Raw genomic sequence first — 21,155 nt, forward strand, 5'->3', positions numbered from 1 at the left:
TATTAGATAAGTGTTCACCTGCATTAAACAAATCATATAATCTCATTATTCTATATTGTATATGTTCTCATCATTAAAGGTAGAGTGGAGGATGTTCTTTTTCCGGGTGAATCATTAAAATAAGTGGTCCTCCTAATTGTCACTCATTCTGGTGATGTGTTTAAATAAGGCCGTCCTACGTGCTCCTAATTAGTAATTTTCACTTACCGGTGGTGAGTCTGACATAGTGAAAAAATTACAAATCTTTTTTTGAAAAGTAAGCTTGTTTGACCAACGCAAACAGCAACTTTTAAACAGAGCGTGCAAAAGGAGAAATGGGCTTGTGCACGCTCTCACATGCATTTAATAGGCGTTCCCTGGCGGAAGCGGGTACAGTTTGTGCATGTGCAAGTGGAGAGGGCGGGTCTCTTCAGAAATTCATGAAAATCCTCCACTATACCTTTAAGTGCCCAACTTAGAGGAGCTAAAGAAATACGCATGGATTAGTTTTTTAGAATTTATTTGCAAAAACAAAATAAAAACAATTTCAGATCATGTTGGAAACATTTTAAGAGGTATAGCAACATCTGTAAGGCACTGGATCAGACTTTCCTCCAACTAACTACACTACTGCGTCCGTTCTACTAAAGGTGTCAGTCTAAAGGTCAAAAACACACATGACGTTAACTGGTAGGGAGAACACTCCAGTAGGATACTCTGTTTGAGTCTAGGGTGGATCCCCCTGGAGATTTGCCACCAAAGGCTGTTTTTTGAACTCAGCATGCAGCAAAGAGCAACCTGCTGTCTCGGGTCCTGATTCCATAAAGGCAGACGGAACAAAGCTTTGACACCTACTCTCTCTTTAGTAAACTTGCCCACTTGTTTATCCACAGGAACAAACTAAACTAATTTTATATTTAAATAAAAATGTTTACTGTCATTTGGGATGAAATGGGTTTCACTTGTAGAAAACTGAAAAAATAGGTACAATAGTTATATTACAAATATAGGTATATTACATATATTACCCTGTGAATTTATTAAATCCTCACCTTTAACACCAACTTAAAACTATCATTTTAATATTTCAGAAATTCATCAGTGATGTATATAGCTTCATTTCATTAGAGGTGGGGGGAAAAGAAACTGAAATTATTTTATTTACAACTTTTTTTGAATTCCAAAACAAAATACATTAGGAAAAAAATTATATAGTACTTTTAAAACAATGAATATCAATAAGACCAGTGGAAGGATAGAAAATCACATCAAGTTAAATGTAATGCCATTAGGAAAAGGAAAACATCCAATCAATTTCAGTCAAAACACAACATTGTAATGAAATAAATACATACAAAGCAGGACTGCATTTTTAATCCAAACTTCTTTTTAGCTACAATTTTATTCTCATACTTTTAACTTAATTTCTGAAGAAAAAAAAGAATCTCAAACTAAGTAGTATGGGTTTAAAACCAAGCTACATGACAAACATGGAAGATCTATGGCAACCTTTGCATTGTCAATAAAAATGGAGCTCAATCAGCTGCTGTATTACCCACAGAAACAAAATAAAGAACCAAGCAGCATTCTAACAGAGTTTGGCTTTGAACAGGTTGCTCCTTCTTTATTTCTAGGTGTCAAGTATTAAGAGCATTTTTTGTTCATATATAAATATTACAAAGACCAGAAACCATAAACATTTCCAGAGTAAAACAAAAACATAAAGAAATAATTAAAATGCCCAATACCATTTGGATTTTCCTCTGAGAACAAAAAAAAGTAAGTGTAAAGGAATTCAGATGTATAAATCAAGGCAAAATGTTTATTTATCTGTGTTTCTATGCCTAATAATTCCATGTTTCTCTTGTGAATGTAGTTTATTAATCCCCTTCCACATTTTGATACTTTTATTTCTCTCCTTGTAGTTTAACATGGGATTAATATAGACAGCCTATTATTAAGTTATTGATATTATTGAAATCCAATAAACCTGAACCAGTTAAAATGAAAAGGCTAAATACACGTTGAAGGCATATTAATATGGATATGTTTTTGATATGCTTTATAAAATATAAATCATGAACTTAAACCACCTATCTTAAAGCTAATAGTAATATGAATTGTCATTTTTGAGCCTTTTAATTATTTCTGTTGATTATGGTAGTCCTTTATTTTCCATCTCACTTTAAGGCATAGTGATTCTTCAGCCTGGTGAGCTTAAGGGCATTCTGTGGGTGAATGTTGGCCGGACTCAGCAGGCTCCACAGAATGTCTGAGCTGTCTGTAGATGAAGGAGTAGAGGCTGACATCAGGGCGCCGACTGAGGCTGTTCCTACAAACTGAATTGTAGTACTGCCCCAGGAGATCGTACACCTCCCCTGTGGAGGAAACAGGAATATTGTATATCAGAATAATTTTTTTTTTGCTTGTTTGTGTGCACAAACTGGGTTTGACTTGCCTGATTAACATGAGCCAATTAGTCAGTTTCAAATTTATTTTTCATGGGCATTAATGAAGTATTAGTTTGTGGCGTTTGATGGGCTGCAGCACGATGGAGTAAAAAAAGTACTTGAAATGTTTGTATACATTGAGCTTCTGAAAAAGCTTTAACTAAGATTTGTTATCTGAGATTATGAAGCAAATAATCAAAACACAAATAAAGATAACATCGTAAAGATGGAAAGAACTATCTCATTAGGGCTAAAACCACAGGCTGTGGGACTCGTATCAATGAAGAGAGGAAGAAAAAAGATAGACAGGATGTGTGGCTGCCTCACCAACACTGATGTTCCTCTGGGTGAGGAAGGAGTGCATCTTGTGGACATCTGTCATGAGCTGGCTGTCACCAAAGGTGAAATAAGCGACGTCTCGGCCCGCCTCAGCAGCTGCCAACATCTGGATCAGAGCTGGAAGGAAAGAAGACCGTTAAACCTCACAGAGAATTTGAGAACGTGTGTCAGGGCTCTACATGTGCAGACGAAGATTTCAATTAGGATATGTTAAAAGTCTGGAAATATAAAAGAGGAAAACGAATTACAATATAAAGCGTTTTAAAGAAAAACAAAAAGATATATAAAAGACTTGAGCAGTGCTTCAGTAGTTGATGTTTCCATTACAACTAGTCTTTATCCCTTAGAGTAAAAGGTGAGTAATCAGCGGATTAGTGGCCACCCCCACTGAAGACTCTGAATCCCTGACTGGTCCCGGAAAGCTGTGAATATTTTAAGAGATCGGAAATATGTCTGCTGATTAATTAAAGTTGGGAAAGTGCCAAAGTAATGAGCACAACTGAATCAATGCTGAACGCGTCTATCAGCAGTTTTTCTCGCGACTCTGCTTCCACAGCTGTTCTCAAAAACTATTTGTTAATTAAACAACGGGTGGCAATGAGAGGCCAGTGATGATAATCCCTAATGGAAGACAAACCCTAAAGTATAAGGTGAGTATCCATATGGCAGTTAATGAAAAACACAGAAGGAAATTAAGCTTATTACACAGATTTATGTTGTTACTGTAATACTATCTAATAGGTACTAAGGGTGGAACGGTTCACAAAATCCACGGTTCGGTTCACGGTTTCGTGGTCACGGTTTCCGGTTCGGTATATGCTGATTGATACACCGAAATCCCATAAAAATTAATGAAATTAATGGAAAAAATGAATGAATTGTAATTATTTTTAATGATCCGCAGAAACCCTGGATCATTTCTGCATGTTTTGCTGCTTGGAATTTAATCATCTGGCGCATGCCCTCTATGATCTCCAAGGAACTCAGAGCGGAGTGGACGGGAGCCACAGCGGAGGCTGTAGGCTTTGCTTTGTGCAGGCGGTCTGGAGCGCAGCAGAGCGCTGACGGAGTATGTGGGATTTCGGGGTTAGCATGACATGTTGGTCATGTTGCTGTTAGCATAAACAAAACGTGTTGCACAATGCTTGCACACTGTTGCACATTTATCCACAGCTTTCTTTCCGCCGTCATCGTAGGTCACTCTAAATGCAAAGTGGGCCCATACAGCAGACCTATAAAGTGCTGCTGGCGCGTCTTCCAACTCCTGTTCTTTCCCACTCGCCATACACACACAATTCTCCACAACAACTGATTTTTTTCTGCTACACCCGGCTACACTGCTTCGCTTCTTCTTCTTCATGTTTACTACTGGTGGTTGGCTTTGGTCGCAGTACCGCCACCTTCTGCTCTGGAGTGTACACGCTTCGCCTATGAGTAAAAGGAGCATGAACCGAACGCAACACACGCGAACCGAACCGAGACAGTCGAACTGAACGGTTCGGACGGTTTTCGTAAACCGTTCCATCCCTAATAGGTACAAGTTAGAATAGCACCCAAAGTGTAATAGAGTTCCAGGTGAGATGCTTCAGCTCCTAACAAACCAAATGAACCAGTTATAGTCTGAATTCTGGGTAGGTGAGCTGGATCTAGAAGCACTGAATCCAGCCAAATACTGCTATATGACTGCATGACAGGGCTGACCTTTTTTTTTTCCCAGACAAGTGGAAGAAACTGGAGAAAAGTTTTTTTTCATATTTCTTTTTCAATTTCTTCCAGAAGAAAGTCCTTGTAATATATTATATTTTGAAGAACTCTGTTAGTTCCACTGAAAAGTTAACTCACCATAGCCACCAGGCTACATAAGGAGAAATCTTATACACACAGTGACACAAATTAAGAATTTATATAACTTGCAAAGTAACGACTGTGTTGAAACGGTGCATTTACGCATACAGAACGGCTACAGTATAGCACCCTGGTACCCTGGTTTATAGACATTAAACCCCACCTCATGGTTATTAATGGATTTGGGCCTGCTTAAGACAAAATATTCACCAAAAGAAACAAAACTTTCCAGTTAATTTGACCTTTTAAGTCTCTTCTGGAAGAAACTGGAACAAACCGTTTCTTCCGAATGGGAAAATAACATGGAAACATCCAGGAAAAAAACACCATCCAAAAGAAACGTCCAACCCTGCAATATTGGAGTTGTTTAAACTACAACAATAGGATTAACCTTCATCGTAAATAGTAGCACTGTCTGTTTTGTAATTTATAACCAATCATATTGTAATTTCCACCAGCCTTATCACACTTGTTTTTTTGTTTTTTTTTTAAAGATTTTTCAGACCTAGTCTATACTTCTTCCTACTTTTTTGCACAAATCTCTCAACAATGTGACCATCTATGTTACTTGTACATCTTTTACTTCTAGTTTTTCTTTCCACTATATTTTCCATTAATTAGCATGGATATAATAGTTTATGAAAGCTAAATATAAAAAAATAGCAGAAATAAACACTTCAAATACATCACTGATTAAAATAAATGTCTATAAGTGTTTCACCTTTTGCTTTATATCACTGAATTAAAAAAACTTTTTAATTATATTGTTTATTGAAATGCAACTCTATGTATGACGCATGATGTAGATAAAGGGTGAAATCCACTAAGGTAGTGAAAAGCAAAGCTATTCCTTTTGAAACTACCTGAATGGTGATGTGAATAGGCACACACAGAAGGCTGGAACTGATTGATGGGCTCAAGCAGGCGATCAATTTCACTATTAATGCAACATATTAACTTTGGCGTTTGATCAATAGGAGGAAGGAGAAAAAATATGCCTTAAGTGAAAGCACGCATTCCCAGAAGACAAATGGATGCCTGCGCTGGAGCGCTTTTTAAAGTGAAATTTATTCTGCTACATCCAGGAAAGAGAATCCAATTAGAATGATGATCTGAGCACTTGTCTAGTCAAAATCCACTGACGTCAAGGTTACGCAAGAGATACGCAAGCCTCACCTTTGAGACGTGTGTCACCTCCAAAAACACCACAGCCCCAGTTTCCTGTGGCTACTGCAGCGAGGTTTCGACTTTCCTTTTCAGGCTGAGAAAAGCCACAGTAAGCCTAAAGGGTAGAAAAAAAAATAATGGTGTAAGACGATAAATAAGTGCTGGTCACACATAAATGAATATTACTCAACCTACTGAACTTTTTCTTATGTAAATTTGAGACGCATTTAAGGTGTGTAGTAAAGATTTAACACATAATTTAAAGAGTTGAATAATTTATAAATAAAAAAATTTAGATGGCCAGAAAGAATAGTTTGAATTTGATTTTGGTTTGGTAAATGTACGCCAACAGTGAGCATGATTATTATAATATTATGTAACAGGAACTGCCATATATGAATGTATGAAGGGAACCAAGAGAATCAATCAGGCAGTAGCTGGAGCATCCAACGGTCGTATCGATGCCTTAGAAAGAAAACTCTTTGGACTATTACAGTATAAGTCAAACATAATTTGCCAAACATATTTATCAAATGGTTCCATATAAAGGAATTTTATGAAGTTATCAAGTGTTTCTTTTAAAATTAAGCTAAATAAAACTAAGTAAAAATGTAAATAAAGGGAAAAAACAAAAAGGAAATCGAATCACTAATCCAGTGTTCAAATATTACCACCAAACTACGGGTCCCTCTGATAAAGATATGAAACAATCCTTAAAATAAATGAATCCTTCCCTGCAGCAAGATTTAACAGAGAAAAAATCTGTGACCCTTTAATCTGAGTACATTTATTAATAGGTTGAAAGAAAATTCATGGTAAAAAAAAAAAAACAACAGTGGTATAATTCTTGTGGTTTGTGTTGATAAAATAAGGGCTGTCCTTTTACACTTTAATTCTCGCCTTTAATATAAAACAAGATTTTAACAGTCAGTAGAGGGAACACTAAAAAAATGGATGACCCTTCTTTCCACAATTTAATGATCAGTGCTGTTGGTAAGACCAGTTAGTAAATCACCTTCCTTTATAGGTTAATTTCTTACAGCCGCCTAATTTTGATATTAAAAAAGATAAAATTCAATAAAGTACTCTAAATATAATTTGGTTCGTTAGTAGCATTGAAACTAAGAAAATATTCCACTCCATTTTAACACAAGAGGTTGAGTCATTTATCTTGCTTCCAATCCTTTTAGAGTTATGAACTTCAAAATGTAGCTTTTCAGAAAATGTACACAAATCTAAAAGACTTGCATGCAAATCTGAGGCATTAGATGCGACATAACTCATGGGTTAAAAAGCAACTAAAGCAAAACATTAACAAGACTGAATATTTATTTTAATATGAAAGTGAAATGCAAAATGAAAATAAATTGCAAGAGCCCGTCCTTCCTTCTGACCAGAGATACATTCTTCTTGGAAAGGGCAGATGTGACATTTAACTGAACAATATTCGAAACAGGATTGATCTATGCGTTTGTGCATTCTTCACCCTGATGTCAGAACTGTCAAAGTGCTTCATGCTTTCTGACAGTAGACCTGACAACATCAACATCTTGATTTTTTTCCCCACAACAAATGGCCATAAGTCCTTCAGGAAGCTTAAAAATAAATACACAAACGGAACGTTATACGAATATGATAACTGTGACGGTTATACTGATGTATCGGCAATCCCATTTAAATTAATGTTAAATCATTCTGGGTCTGACGTATAACAATAATTGAATTTCGTTTTATTATTTAAATGTATCAGTAATTGTGAAACGTTACCCACTAACTACACATTAGATAAACATCTAATCCATTCATAAAAACAAAATGAGGATAAAATAAAAACAGGGTTTATCAGTACTGAAGCTTGTTTTAGCGCATGGATATAAGTTTTCCATATTTTATCTAAACTGCTGCACATGAATATGAAATTATTATAAGCTGCATGTCGCAAAAAGAAAACAAACTATAAAAAAAATTGAGGCAAGCAAAAAATAAAAGTTAAGTCACCTTATTAAGTTCTCTGTTGATTTTGTCGCAGTGAAATTGCTCGAGAAAGTTCCTGAAGAGAAGTGCATCAATGGCCACGATCTCTGTGCATCGCCTTCCCCAATCATCTCTGAAAAGAACCAAAAGATTTATTCATTTATTTTATTTTTTTTGCAATTTGTTAAATTTAATCTCTAGAAAAGGAATGAAAAAGGAAACAGAAGCCATTATGTTTCATTTATGCCATTTATACCTAACTCTGACGTTTACTTTAACCATTATCAGAATATTCCTAACCCTAGCCTGAAGTTAAATCACACCATGCCTCTAAACTGACTCTTTAAGGTTAAAAATGGGGTCCACCACATTAGAATCCACCTTTCCTCCCAATAAGGACTGTTGGTCCTCAGTAGCTCAGTACATATACAAAAAATTGTCCAAAATATATACATACAGACAAAATATATACAAGAACAGACTAAGTTGTGTGTAGTAATCTGTTGAACTTTTTTATTTTAATGCCTTTAAACCATGGGACTACTACAAATTTTTATTAGTTATGTATTTAATTGTATTGAGGATAATGGCAATAAAGATTATTTTCTTATTAAAACATGCAGTTTTCGATCTATGTGAATGATTTCAAAGGAAATCAACAAAAATAACCTAAAAAATAAAGATTTAAGACAATCTTAAATGTATTTATTTCTTGATAGGCTTAAATTTCTTAAATTTAAGCCAATCATGAAGATTGTTCATCTTCATTGTGTTCATAGGGAATTTATGTGAGACACAAATACAAGATAAAAGTGCGTAAAAAGTGCATCACTTTTAAGATTTTCATTTCTAATACGTTTGCAAATTTTGATTTCTTTCTCAACTATAAGCGTCTTTTATTTGTTTATCACATGAACATCCAATTCGATACATCGAGGTTTGTCATTATAAAATGAGAAAAGTTGAAAGGATATGAATATTCCTGCAAAGCAAAGTAACAAAAAATGGACAGTTAACAGATGAAAATCTTTTTGGTATATAATCAGAGCCCCAAACAGATTGTCAAAACTGTCATAAAAGAAAACTTCAGTAATTTTCCCTAAAATTGTTTATTCCCTATAAATGTCCATGTTAATGCACTTATAATAACATGAAGGATGATCTAAAATATATAATAAACTGAGTATTACAGAATCCAGATATAACAGATACCTTGGAGTTGTGTCTTGGTGAGAGCCGGCCCACTTGTAGGTCTGAGAGTAACCGGTGTATTTACTATACTGCTGTGTTCCTGAAAGAAGGCAAATTTACCGTAGTTAGAGCTCATTGCTTAAAAAGCTGAAACAAGCAAATCTACTTCATTATATCTCAGAACATTTTTTATATGTGCTAATGGTTCAAACAAAAGGGATTCCACACAAAGAGAGTGAGAAAAAACCATCAGTTTTAGTTTACTGTAGACTAAATGTTCCAACATAACAAATCCCAGACCACTCAGGTCTTCTACATCCAGCCTAATCTGTCACCCAGAACTAGAACCAAACATGGAGAAGCAGCATTTAGTTCCTATGCTCCACTGATCTGGAACAAACTTCCAGAAGGCTGCAAAAGAGCTGAAAGCCTGAGTTCCTTTAATTCAAAGTTAAATACCCACTTGTTTAGAGCTAACATTGACTGTTGAAGTTAAACTGCTAACTAAGGTGTTATTAGTTTAATGTTGTCATTTAACCCTTTTACTTTCCTTATGTTTTTTCTTTACTTCCTTTTGTTCTGCTTTTTTGTAGTCCAATTGATTTATTTTATTTTTTGTGTTTGCCTTTATTTTTATTCTATTTTATTATCTAATTCACTTAAAGCATTTTGAATTGTCCATGTACTGAATCGTGTTATACAAATAAACTTGCCTTGCCTTAAATGAGCCAGGTTTCTTGACACAACTTTTTTTTTTATTATTATTATTAAAACTATCACTTAGATATCTCAACATTAGGATAACCACAAACTCCATAGAGCTGGAAGGATTTCTATTTACTGTACAAGAAAATGACATTTCACTGGCTCCTGCTATTTTTGCATTTCAACAAAAAATCTTTAATAAAATGATGCTTTTGGTTTATGCGTGAGCCAAATGTGCTCTTAAATGGCATTTGTAGAAGGAGGTAGATAAGCTCTGCATTTGAAAAGAACAAAGAAAACATTAAAACGATTTCATAAATAATAACAATCAGCAGGTCTAAATAAGCAGCTCCTAAAGGTTGTTTTATTCATGTGCAAATGATTCTGAAAAAGAAAGTCTCTCATTTGTCCTGGACCAGACAGAAGGTCAGAGGCGTATCTCAATGGCATGCCAACTCAAAATTTATATATTTTTTAGTTTTACTAACACACAGCATGTAAAGTCTAACTAAACTGCAAAAATTATGCTATTAGAATATTGTGTTTGTGTTTTATTACCATTATTTTAACTGGTTTCTACCCTACAGATGGAAAAAGAAATGCAGTCTCCTTCCCACTTTCCCGTGATCACTGCCTTTAAGCATAACATCTTCTGGTCAGTACCGTCTTAAACCATGTGACTTCTCCCTGATACTATAAATAGTTTTGACCGTCACAATGGCAGCCAGATATCTAGCAATCAAACTAAATTCAATTAGCCAGAGCACTTTGGCAAATTTCAATGCAAAGCCACAACCCATCAGACTCTGTCACTGAATGCCAAGACCTCTAGCAGAGAAATATGATTTACCGCAGCGCAACCCGGTGCATCCAAGGCTTGGAGTTTTACAACGGGAACAAGAGATATAGGCTGAGTCTAATAAAGATGATGGAATGGAAGAGTCCATTAGCGGAGAAAGTCTTGGCCAGGTCTTCCAGCTATAATTAATTCTGTGCTCGAGTAATACGGTTAAGTGGAGCAATGGGAGAAGAGGCAGGCACAAAGTCTGAAGGTGACTCGGCCAAACGGGAAGCTGCGGTATGTCTGGAGATTGCAGAGACAACAAAAGTGATGCCTCACTTTCTATTTCAGTCCATCCCCTTTTCTATGTGTCTGCAGATATATTATTGTGTAAACAGAAAGAGATATTCTTTAAAAACAACGACAGTAAAAGCCAGAATTAAATGGATATATTCGCAATAAAGATTGATACGTCACTAAAACGATTTTAAAAAGTTTGTATCACACACTGCAAAAACAATTTTAATCTAAATCTGAATTGAATTGAGGAGATACGTGAGACACTTTGCTAATGGAACCAGACAATTTACATTCAAAATAAGAAAAAAACAGTTGCATTGTATAAGTGCATATCATTTAATTATCTTATTTCAAGAGTAAAAATACTATTTCAGTTAAAAAATCATCCTATTTACCTACTCAAATTAAGAGCAAATACACTTAATTCAAGAAATGTTTACTTATATCAAGATCATTTTTGCAGCAACTGCTAAAGTAAAACAGAAAAGCCTAAAACGGTAGAAAGGTCAGAAAATATAAAAAATGACAACATTTTAAAAACATATTTATAAAAGATTACTCTTAGTTCTCAAACATGTCGATTTCTTGTTAAAACAGCATACACTGATTATCAACATGTTGGTGGATAATCAGGTTACCCCATTTAGCTTCAGCTAAACTCAAATGAGAGAAAGTATGATTTTTTTTTTCCCACTGACAGGATGATTTCAAAAATTAGCCAAAACAAGTCAATTATACCACAGATGGACAGAGAAATTGGTTGGTGGTGTCCGAAATAGCGGAAATCGGTTCCTAGTTTGTCATGTTTAAACTGCGTCAATTAAAAATACAAGATTCTTCTAACTGTTAATAATGTTAATTATACCACCATTTAATATATATAATATTTTTTCCTCAAACACGAATATCTAGGAGGGTAGAAAATATACTGATATCCACTCAAACAAAACAGGAATAGGATAAAAACTATTTGCTCGTATAGGACATTAAATATCAAGTTAGAGTTTCTGTTGCTATATCAGTGTGTGTCACTTTCATTAGGCTTGTTTTTCAGCAGCCTTTATGAATTTAGTTTATTGCTGACTAGAGATTGATTTGTTTTTTCAAATATTACTTGTAAATTTCATTTTGTGAAAGTTGTTCAACAAGTAAAGTCTTAGAAATAAAACTAAAATCTTATAAATTGAAAAACATGAAAGTGAGTTATTATTACATGAATCTGTAAGCTGATCATTTTGTTAAACTGATCCTTTTGATCTAAATTTAAAATTAATTTCCCAGTTTGAATTTATGTCACAAGATGACAGGTACATTTATGCTGTTAGTAGAATCCCCCGATCTTTCAGTTCAATTAAGCTTCTCCAAACATTTCAACCAGACAAAAAAAAAAAAGTGGTGAAAATCAGCCTCCTGCAGAGGGAATCCTGATGTCTGACCTCTTGTTGTTGGAGCTACTCTGCTTTCTGACAGCCCTGTTTGTTGCAAACATCCAACTGTGAAGTAACGTCTGAAAGAGTTATTTAAGAGCAAGGATGAACTACGCAATCAAGTCTGCAGAGTCTTCATCTTCTGACTACCTCTTAAAGCCAATCAAAAGAAAACAGGTGAGCAGCAGGGAAAGGATGGAAAGCTATAAACAACTGGAGGAAAGATTAGCAACAACGCTCTGAGCCACCTTAGGACACCGAATGGGGTAAATTGAAGCCGTAAACATCAAACCTGATTTTAAAGAACATTGATTTATTGCCAAAAAATATTTAATTGAATTAAAGGATGCATGAAGAGAAACCTAAAAGAACTTAAATGCCATCTCCTTTTGCAGATATTTTAATACATTCCTTTAAGGTAAAGCCCAATAATAGTAATGTCTAACTGTAGCCAAAGCAAAGAGTTTGCATCTCTTTAAAGGCATGAAGAAAAAATTAATCACTCATGACACTATTAGAGATGCAGGCCTTTAACTAAATCAACTGACAATGAAAAGCATAAATTAAAGTTAAAAATGTGGCAGGTAATATTACGTGTTCTCATGCATCATTACCTCATGTGTGATACAATCCATGTCTTCAATAATTGATTTAAAAATGCTGTTCTAACCTGATATATCCAATCAGAGGTTATTTGAAAGACTAGAGGCCTACTCAGCATATGACCTATTCTTCTGTCAATTTCAATAATATGAAGGCAGTAAAACATTTCTCCATTTGATTGATCCTTTCACCACATCGCTTCTTTATACAACTGATTTGCTGGAATTAATGGGAAAAGTGGGTTAACAGGATATGAGTGCAAAACAGCTGCAACAAAATGAAAGTGGTTGCACTGATTTGGAAATAGTGTGTTTGCTTTAAAAGCTGGGGGATAGTTTTGCCATTGTCACCCACCTGTGATAATGAGACACTCATAATCATCCAGGGCTTCAGTGAAGAGACGAGAAGCGATGAGCTCGGGGTTTATGAGAAAACGGATTTCCTCCTGAACAAGTCCAGCACTGATGACTCCTCCTCCAACAAACTTGTTGGCAAAATCCACCTGTAAAATAAAGCAAGATAAAATGAAGACAATGTCAGGGCTCCTGCCGCCCCTGCTCATTTTTTGAGTTGGTTTGACTTTGAAGTAGAAAATGAGCTAAGATAAAAACAGTTTCTCAAACTTTGGGAGCAAGACATGTCAAGAAATTGTGTTTGCCCTTCCTGTTTTATTTTTGACAGAATCTATGACAGGTTTATTGGGCAGGTTGGCCCGAGGTGGTGCCATTACTCAGGCAGTCTGTCCAAGATGCCAAAACGAGCTCCGAACGCTCCCTGAGAGCTCCATTTAGTCCTGAAGCTGCCAGTAGGAATATCAAATGAAGATATTTCCTTAAAGAGACAAATTACTAAATAAACGCTTTCTACTGAATTATATATAATAAATAAATAAATAAAAAACATAGTTTTAATTTTCAGGTCTGCCAGTAGTCCCTCATTTACCCACAGCTGACCAAGACGCAACCTATCCTATCATTACATGCAAACACAAAGAAATAGGTGAGCAGATTTTGTGGGAGCAAATCTCTCTATTGTGGTCACTGTATTCTAGGACAACAAGCCAGACTCCAAAGTCTGCTTTGACAAGCTGTCAGGACCTCAACCCCCAGCCCCACCGTGGCAAAGCATTCATCATTCGCAGCTACAGCCAGCCCTGGAGCTGGTTGTTTGCGCACATCAACTGTCAGTCTGTGGCGACTGAAGGCAAACAAAAGGTGAAGATTGGAGGGGGCTGTGCTGACTGTCCGAGCCACTTGGCCAACAGAGAGAGCCGGAGAGGTGCAGAGGCCTCGACCTCAGTCCCAGCACTAACTCCCTCTGACGCGTCACCGGCTCCCTTTAAGGACATTTTTTAGCACAGCTAAGCATTCTGGGTGGAAGACTCCAGAATGAGATGGCATAGTGAATAACAACCGAGGAGAAAACACTTCTAGTAGTTGCATGCATATACATCTCCTTTGAGTTTAGAAGTTGGTGCAAAAGCGAATAATTAAAAAAGGATTTATTATGCTTCATTTAGTATTACTTACCTGAAGCATCCCATAACCGTCTTGCTCGATCGTTCCCTCACATGTAATGTGGAGCCTTGTGAGCAAAGTCTGCGAACTGAAAAACAAACACTGTTCTCACTTATTCCACTTTAAGCTCCTCTTTATTTGCTCCTTCTGATCTCAAAAGGAAAAAAAAGATCAACCTTTTCCAGTTGGGAGGTTTATCCAATCTTTTACGGCTGAACGTCACCAGTCCTGTTGGCTCTGCAGAACATAAAGACAAAAATCGGAAATAGTTTCTTTCTTTTCACTGTAATGGCAGTTTTAAAAAGTACTCAATCCAATCACTTACTTTGTTCAGTGACACTCTTAAAATAACACATAAGAGTTTTCAGCTTTTCAATTTTCTTGGATGAAGATCCCTCAAACAGCCTGCAAGGAAAAAAGCAAATCACTATTTTAATTTTTCTTTATGGTTTCTACACTTTTCATTCTCCCCCAGTTTAAAATTTCCTAATTTTTTCCAAAACAGATCTTTATAAAGCTAGATTTATTATCTTTATGCACCATAATCCATCTATTTCAGCTTTCAGCAACTCTTACATTTCAGTCATCTTAAATCAGTCTGCTCATTGTAATCCGAAATCATAAATGCATTTAAGTCTTAAGTAAAATAAACCGAATAGATGGTTTTTAGCCACAACTATTCCACCCTGAAAAGTAAATCATCTTTCTTCTCTGTGCTGAAGCTCACTTAGAAAATCAGTAAATTATCTTCAGTCTAGATGCTTAAATAAAATTAGTTGCTCCCACATGATTGGCTGAGTTGTTGAACAGCTGTACCATAATTTAGTGCTGAGGGAGTGTTTACGCTGATAAACAGCGTAGCAAACAACCATCAATGCTAACAGGCCAAAATCTTGACTACCAAAAACTATTCGCTGCAGAAACCTCGCTGTAGAGAGATGACCTCCATTTTAGCCTCGTGAGTTCAGTCATGCTTCAACTTTTGATATGAATTAGTTCATCTCTCAATCAGCCTCCTTTTCAGCCGCTAGCCGATTATGTAGAAGCTCCTTTCTGCTGTTAGGAGAACAAAGATGCCCCAGGCTGTCCATCACAGTGCAACACTCCTGCACTGTCCCTGCACTTAAAGAAGAGAAAGAGGACCAAGGACCTCTGTCTCCAGGGATACATTAGGAAGAGCCAAGTCCCTTTAAAGCAACAGTGTGCCGAGGAGGGAAAAAAAAAATGGTCCGAGCAGATACATAAAACTGCTGGCAGCAAGCTGTGGTGGATGTATCCGAGTGCACTTTGAACATTAAACTCACAATATCATTCTTAATCTGGCTCTAAAAGGAGGAATCGGATGCTTTAGTAAAAAAAAACCCATAAATTTCATGGGATGAAAATGAAGCAATGACAAAAGCGTGATGCACTAAGAGCCTTTCAGGGACTGGGAAAGATATTCAACAAAGCCAGCTCCAGCTTTCATTTGTTCGTTTTAGTCAGAGTGCCCCAAAGAAACAATCTATAGGGTCCTCAGGAAAATGTACCGGACATGAGCTCACCAACAGGGAGAGCAGCTATTCAGTCATTGACTGTAATACAGTCTTAGAGAAATAAAGACATAAAATCTACACACAGTTAAGCCCATTTCCCTCTTATGTATTTAGGTCTAAAGTAATCTTTTAATATTAACAATATTTCATTTCAGACAGAGTTATATCAGTGTTTTGGAGTGACTCAGCAAGAGCCTTGAATCTAATAAAGAATCTGTGTTGAGAGCAAAATATTAGGGTGATGGCATACAGGCTTTCCAGCTTCAAAGATGAAAGAAAACAAACAAATACATTTATCCAAAAATCAGCGAAAACATAATACTTTTATTGTGGATTATTGGTGCACATGTAGAACCCAACAGGACACACAAAAAGGTCCCTTGGAGCCATGGTCTAAATACACAGGAGGTCGGCCATTTTGGATTAAAGATGCCATTTTGACTCATGTTGTATCTCAGCAAAGAGCTCCGAGAGCTTTTGGGTTACATGCTTCAAATTCACTTTGCATGGACTTGAGGCATAGGGCAGCGGTCTTCAACAGGGGGTCCACGGAGGTGCTGCATGGGGGTTGCGAAAGTTTTGGCTGATTAGATTTTTTTTTTTTTTTTACATTCCCCCTGTTCAAATTGAAATGTGTTTAAATACACATTAACATGAATTTAACACACTGAATTAAACAGATAAATGGAGGCAGAAGATGTCTTTCAGTCATCAATGCACACATTCAGGGACACACAGGAGCCCTTTCAAGCTGGGCACCGTTTCATTCACAACACCTGTCCCATCAACCAGGAATGTAAAGCAGAAATACGTTAATAATCCCAGGGCAAAATTACTTTCTTTACATTACTCCATATGTAATAGAGTGACTATAGGACCAGTTTTATATAACACAATTTCATACAATATATATATATATATATATATATATAATTAGGGGGTCCCCGCTCCATCTTGTCATCAGTGTTGGGGGCCCTTGGCCTGGAAAACATCGAAGACCCCTGGCATAGGGAATTAAAAGTTATCAAAATAACTTTTCAACATCAAAGTATGTGGGCGTGGCCAAGCATCAAAATCTGACCTACCGTCATACGACATCATGGTTTTATGACCTCAATAAGCAAGGTCAGAGGACTACATTTTTTCTGTGCATCATGTCAGAACACCAATCACCACAAACAGATTTTAAGATATCAGTTTATCCTGGCTGCACTGGATTTTATTTAAAGTGCAGCAGAATAAAGGGGTCTAAAATAAAGCACGCTTTTTTCCATTTCAATAATAAAAATAGATTTAGAGACCTAAACCCTTTTTTGCTTGTCATTTAATCTGGTTCGAATGTCATCAGCAGTCTTTGGGTAATTCAGACAACTTGACGTTTAATCTCTAAAACAGCAGACAACTCAAAGCCTCCTTCTATAGCAGGTGGTCAAACTTCATCTTTGATTCCAGCTCGCTATACATGTATTTCCTGGTATATCTGCCAGTTTCTTAACTTCTGTTGTGAGGTGTAAATATGCCAAGGACATGTTTACATGTGTGAGTCGCTGACCAAGCTTTCCAAAGCTCAATTAAAGACTGGCAAAAGGAAAATACATGGACAAAAAAAATGTTTAATTGTGGCCAAGAAGTAGTATTTCGTGCGCACGAAGTAGTATTTCGCGGTCACGCAATAAGTACGAAATATGATGACGAAATACTACTTCGTGGCCACGCAATAAGTTTATCGTGCGCATGAAATACTTATTAATGATATCAATAAATCTGCCCCTGTTTTCAGGCTTATGTTAACTGTAATGACTTATCTTGGACAGGCTGCTATGTAAACGGGCCTTTAGTCCTTCGTTTAGCTATGCTGCGGTTGTTTACACTACGCCTTTTCCACCTAAAATGGCGTCTTAGCAACAAATGTCACGTGACTGGCAGAGACCGACTGGGTAAGCAAATCGAGCGAGCCTTAGACCTTAGAGAAGGCGCGCTCGATTTGCTTACCCAGTTGTCCAGGAATGATATTAATATTATTAATAAGTATTTCGTGCGCACGTTAAACTTATTGCGTAGCCACGAAATACTACTTCGTGGCCACAATTAAAAATTTTTTTGACCATGTCATCAGAGGGGCTCTGTACAAACATATTGAAGATGTAGAGCAGAAGCAACTCAGAAAACAGGCTGAAGCAAACTCAGTACTTTTGCCTTTGATGATCAAATTACTGGAGGTTAAGGTGGACAGAGACGGAGAGTTAAACCATTCTTTGTTCTAGTTGATGTTTCTCAGGAGGGATTACTGCGAAGTTCAAAACTCAAGGCAACTAAATATCCACTGCTACAGGTGCTGCAGGAGTAGATCGACAGATGCAGGTATATTTAAGGCAGATGTAAATTATTTTGATGTCGATCAAATCAACATCAAAATCTAATGACACAATGACAACACAAGTTACATAAGTCTTAATTTAAACAAAAAGAAACATTAACATTAATAAAAGAGAGCAAATGCAGGGTGTGTCAGACACTCCATGTGACCTCAAGGCATGGCTGCTGAATGCACTAATGTACAAATCCCCAAGGTCGGTCCTTGAGGGCTGCTGTCCTGCAGGTTTTAGAAGTTTCTCTGCTTTAGCACAGCTGTCTTGACAAAGTATCACCAAAGTCGGTCCCACTAGTGGTGCCTGCACTAATGCATCGGAGCAGGCATGCACTTTTGGCCCATTACAAGAAAATCGCATACATCCGCCAGCTGATATATTGGTCTATCTCTAATAAATGCACTGAATGGACTTGAATTAGAGGACAGTGAGAATATTTCACCCAGAACATCTCCACAAAAAGGAGAACAAGACATGGTGTTAAGAGTAAAACATGAGTGATTGCCTTCTGTCCAACACAGGACCGTTGAAAATATTACTGAGGTGAAGTGTATTTGCATTACAAATATTTAACATCAAACAGCAAAGAGATGCCCTGAGCTGATACTTATATCAGATCGGTTGAAAATTAGACTAAAAAATGAGGCTCTGAATACCTTGGCCTAAAACTGTGATATAAGCAGGCTAATAGAAACAGTCCACTTCTATCTGCTTCTATCTTAAATTTCTGTAACCCTTAGGACTATTTTATTTTTTAAGTACCGGTAGCATCACTTGATGAAACCTTTTTTGCATGATTTGTGATGCTTTTGTATCAGGTCAAGCTTTCCAAAGCTGAGATAATTAAAAAGTTTTATCTGGATACCTCTTAATTTCACAATTGAGAGCATGAAAACCTAAATATGAAATAAAATAAAAATAGCAATGACACCTACTGCATTGATGTCCGAGTTGATGTTTGATGTGAAGACTTTTTTTAAACTCTTCCTGCCTTTTGCTTTAGTTCTTCCAGCCTTTTAATATAAGTTTCTACTTTTAGACATAGAACTTAGTATTATAAGATCATAATATAGTTTATTAAAGGAAAGAGGGAAGAAAATTCTAACTAATATTTCATGATTATTCTCAAACTTTTATGTAAATATGATTATTCTGCACAGTAAACTCCTTCACTGTGTCTATTACAGAAGCCAGATGTGCGTTTCTTTGTTAAAAACAGCCATCACAGTCAGTTTTAATCTAATTTGCTCTTCCATTTTGCTAATCGCATTTTGATTCCGACATATCAGCAAAGATCTGCAGGGAGATTTTACAATGCACCACCAGGACTGATTAAAGGACATCCTCACTGAAGGATGTCAAGAGTTCTTTTTTTTTTTTAAACCTTTTCTTTAAAAATAGCATTCATTTGAAGTTAGCTGGTGTCCTTTTGTGTGTTTTGCACATGCATTCCATGTTTCCCAAAATATGGGACAAATCTGTCAGCATATTGCATCAAAGTAAATATAATATTCCATAAGTAAATTATTCTATGAATAGTTATTTCATGTAGCCAAATACGACATCTGCTTGTGTCAGAACATAAGACCAGATAAAGATTTTAGGGTTTAATGTGCAGCGAACAAAACATACACAGTAGAGACATGACAAGTGTCATGAACACACTACCTGAAAAAATTGATGTCTGGGTAGTTGTAGTACTCTGTCTTTCTGGAGTTTCTTCTAGGGAAGGTACAAAAGAAGGCGTTTGCTAGAAGACATGCCACCTGCTCCTGAGACATGGTGATGGAGTGATTCATGCCTCTTTTCAGCAGGGGGATAGGCTAGAAGAGAAACAGAGGTACAACTGTAGAAGGACAAAATCATTTGCACCGTTAGACAATAAACATTCTAAGATTTTGTGAAATCCAGATGCATTTTTATTGAACAGCAAGAAGATAATTCTCAATCCAGATATGCTTTCAATAGAATTTTAAAGTAACATCTCATTTTAATTTGTGATACTATGATTTTGGAGAAGGATAAGAAACTTTGAAAATGGATTACACTTCTTTCATTCATTTTTTAGGATTTTATCTCTGTAACCTGTGGATAATTTCAACAGGTGTTCATAATAAACAATGGTTTGCCTGTAGAAAATGCAATCTAAGTTATTTACAGAATTCAATGTAAAAGAAAAAAAAAAAAAAACACTCCCAGTATGGAGAGGAATCCTGATAACCCTATGGAAAAGCTACCCCGTCAGACATGCCTGTATATGTCGGCTCAGACTGCGGCTACAGACCAAGGATCTCGTTTAAACTCCTTTAAAGGTTTATCTTCACAATACTGTAAAAAGAACTGTATGTAATCCTGTATGTTTTCTCCTCTGTTGAATTCAGCTTGCAGGCAAGCTGAATTCTTGTGGTATTGATGTATTCACAAACATACTCATCCCCCAAATACTACCGCTTCAACATTTTGAAATCAACCCAAAGGGGCATGACCAATCACTATACAGTATTATGGTTTAAGGTGGGACAAAGCCACAACCTCCGAGCACCAACCTTTGGTGGGAAAGAGTTAAGGAAGTGATGGGAATGGAAAAAATAACGGCAAAATTACAGTTTAAAGATAAATTGTCCAAAAAGACATGGGCACCTGTACTTATTGAGATAGAAAAACCTTAATTGCTCTGGAATTTTAACTGTAATAATTTTCATCTTTGGAATGGATAGGAATACAGAACGTGATGGATTGACATATTAAAATGTCCTCTCTAAATTTTTTGTAAAGTTTTTTTTTTTTTCCTTAATTATGTATTTGTTTTGACTTCTGTAATTTGTTGTGTTTGTATTTATAAATCAACACCTTTGGGAAAGGAAAATGTAAACAATTTATGAAATTCTGTAAAGAAATGGTTTATGCCTTTACCAAATAAAAATGAATTAATAAAACAAAAAGTTACAAACTGGGACATAACTGTGATGAAAG

General features: G+C 36.2%; 1 protein-coding gene across 1 annotated transcript in view; it reads right to left on the reverse strand.

The window, feature by feature from the left end:
* Positions 1 to 482: 482 nt before the first annotated feature.
* Positions 483 to 21,155, reverse strand: part of LOC119774950 (poly(ADP-ribose) glycohydrolase-like) — a 28,898-nt gene continuing 8,225 nt past the window's right edge. Inside the window, exons 8-17 of the mRNA XM_038272741.1 lie at positions 19,851 to 20,005; positions 14,604 to 14,683; positions 14,455 to 14,515; positions 14,291 to 14,366; positions 13,116 to 13,263; positions 8,967 to 9,045; positions 7,779 to 7,887; positions 5,790 to 5,895; positions 2,757 to 2,885; positions 483 to 2,357 (exon numbers count right to left, since the gene is read on the reverse strand). Of these exons, the coding sequence (XP_038128669.1) occupies positions 2,197 to 2,357; positions 2,757 to 2,885; positions 5,790 to 5,895; positions 7,779 to 7,887; positions 8,967 to 9,045; positions 13,116 to 13,263; positions 14,291 to 14,366; positions 14,455 to 14,515; positions 14,604 to 14,683; positions 19,851 to 20,005 (1,104 nt within the window). The 3' untranslated portion in view covers positions 483 to 2,196. The remainder of the gene's footprint in view (positions 2,358 to 2,756; positions 2,886 to 5,789; positions 5,896 to 7,778; positions 7,888 to 8,966; positions 9,046 to 13,115; positions 13,264 to 14,290; positions 14,367 to 14,454; positions 14,516 to 14,603; positions 14,684 to 19,850; positions 20,006 to 21,155) is intronic.

This window comes from Cyprinodon tularosa, unplaced genomic scaffold (genome assembly GCF_016077235.1).
Source record: "Cyprinodon tularosa strain WSP-4 unplaced genomic scaffold, ASM1607723v1 ctg84, whole genome shotgun sequence".
In the NCBI taxonomy this organism is placed as follows: domain Eukaryota; kingdom Metazoa; phylum Chordata; class Actinopteri; order Cyprinodontiformes; family Cyprinodontidae; genus Cyprinodon; species Cyprinodon tularosa.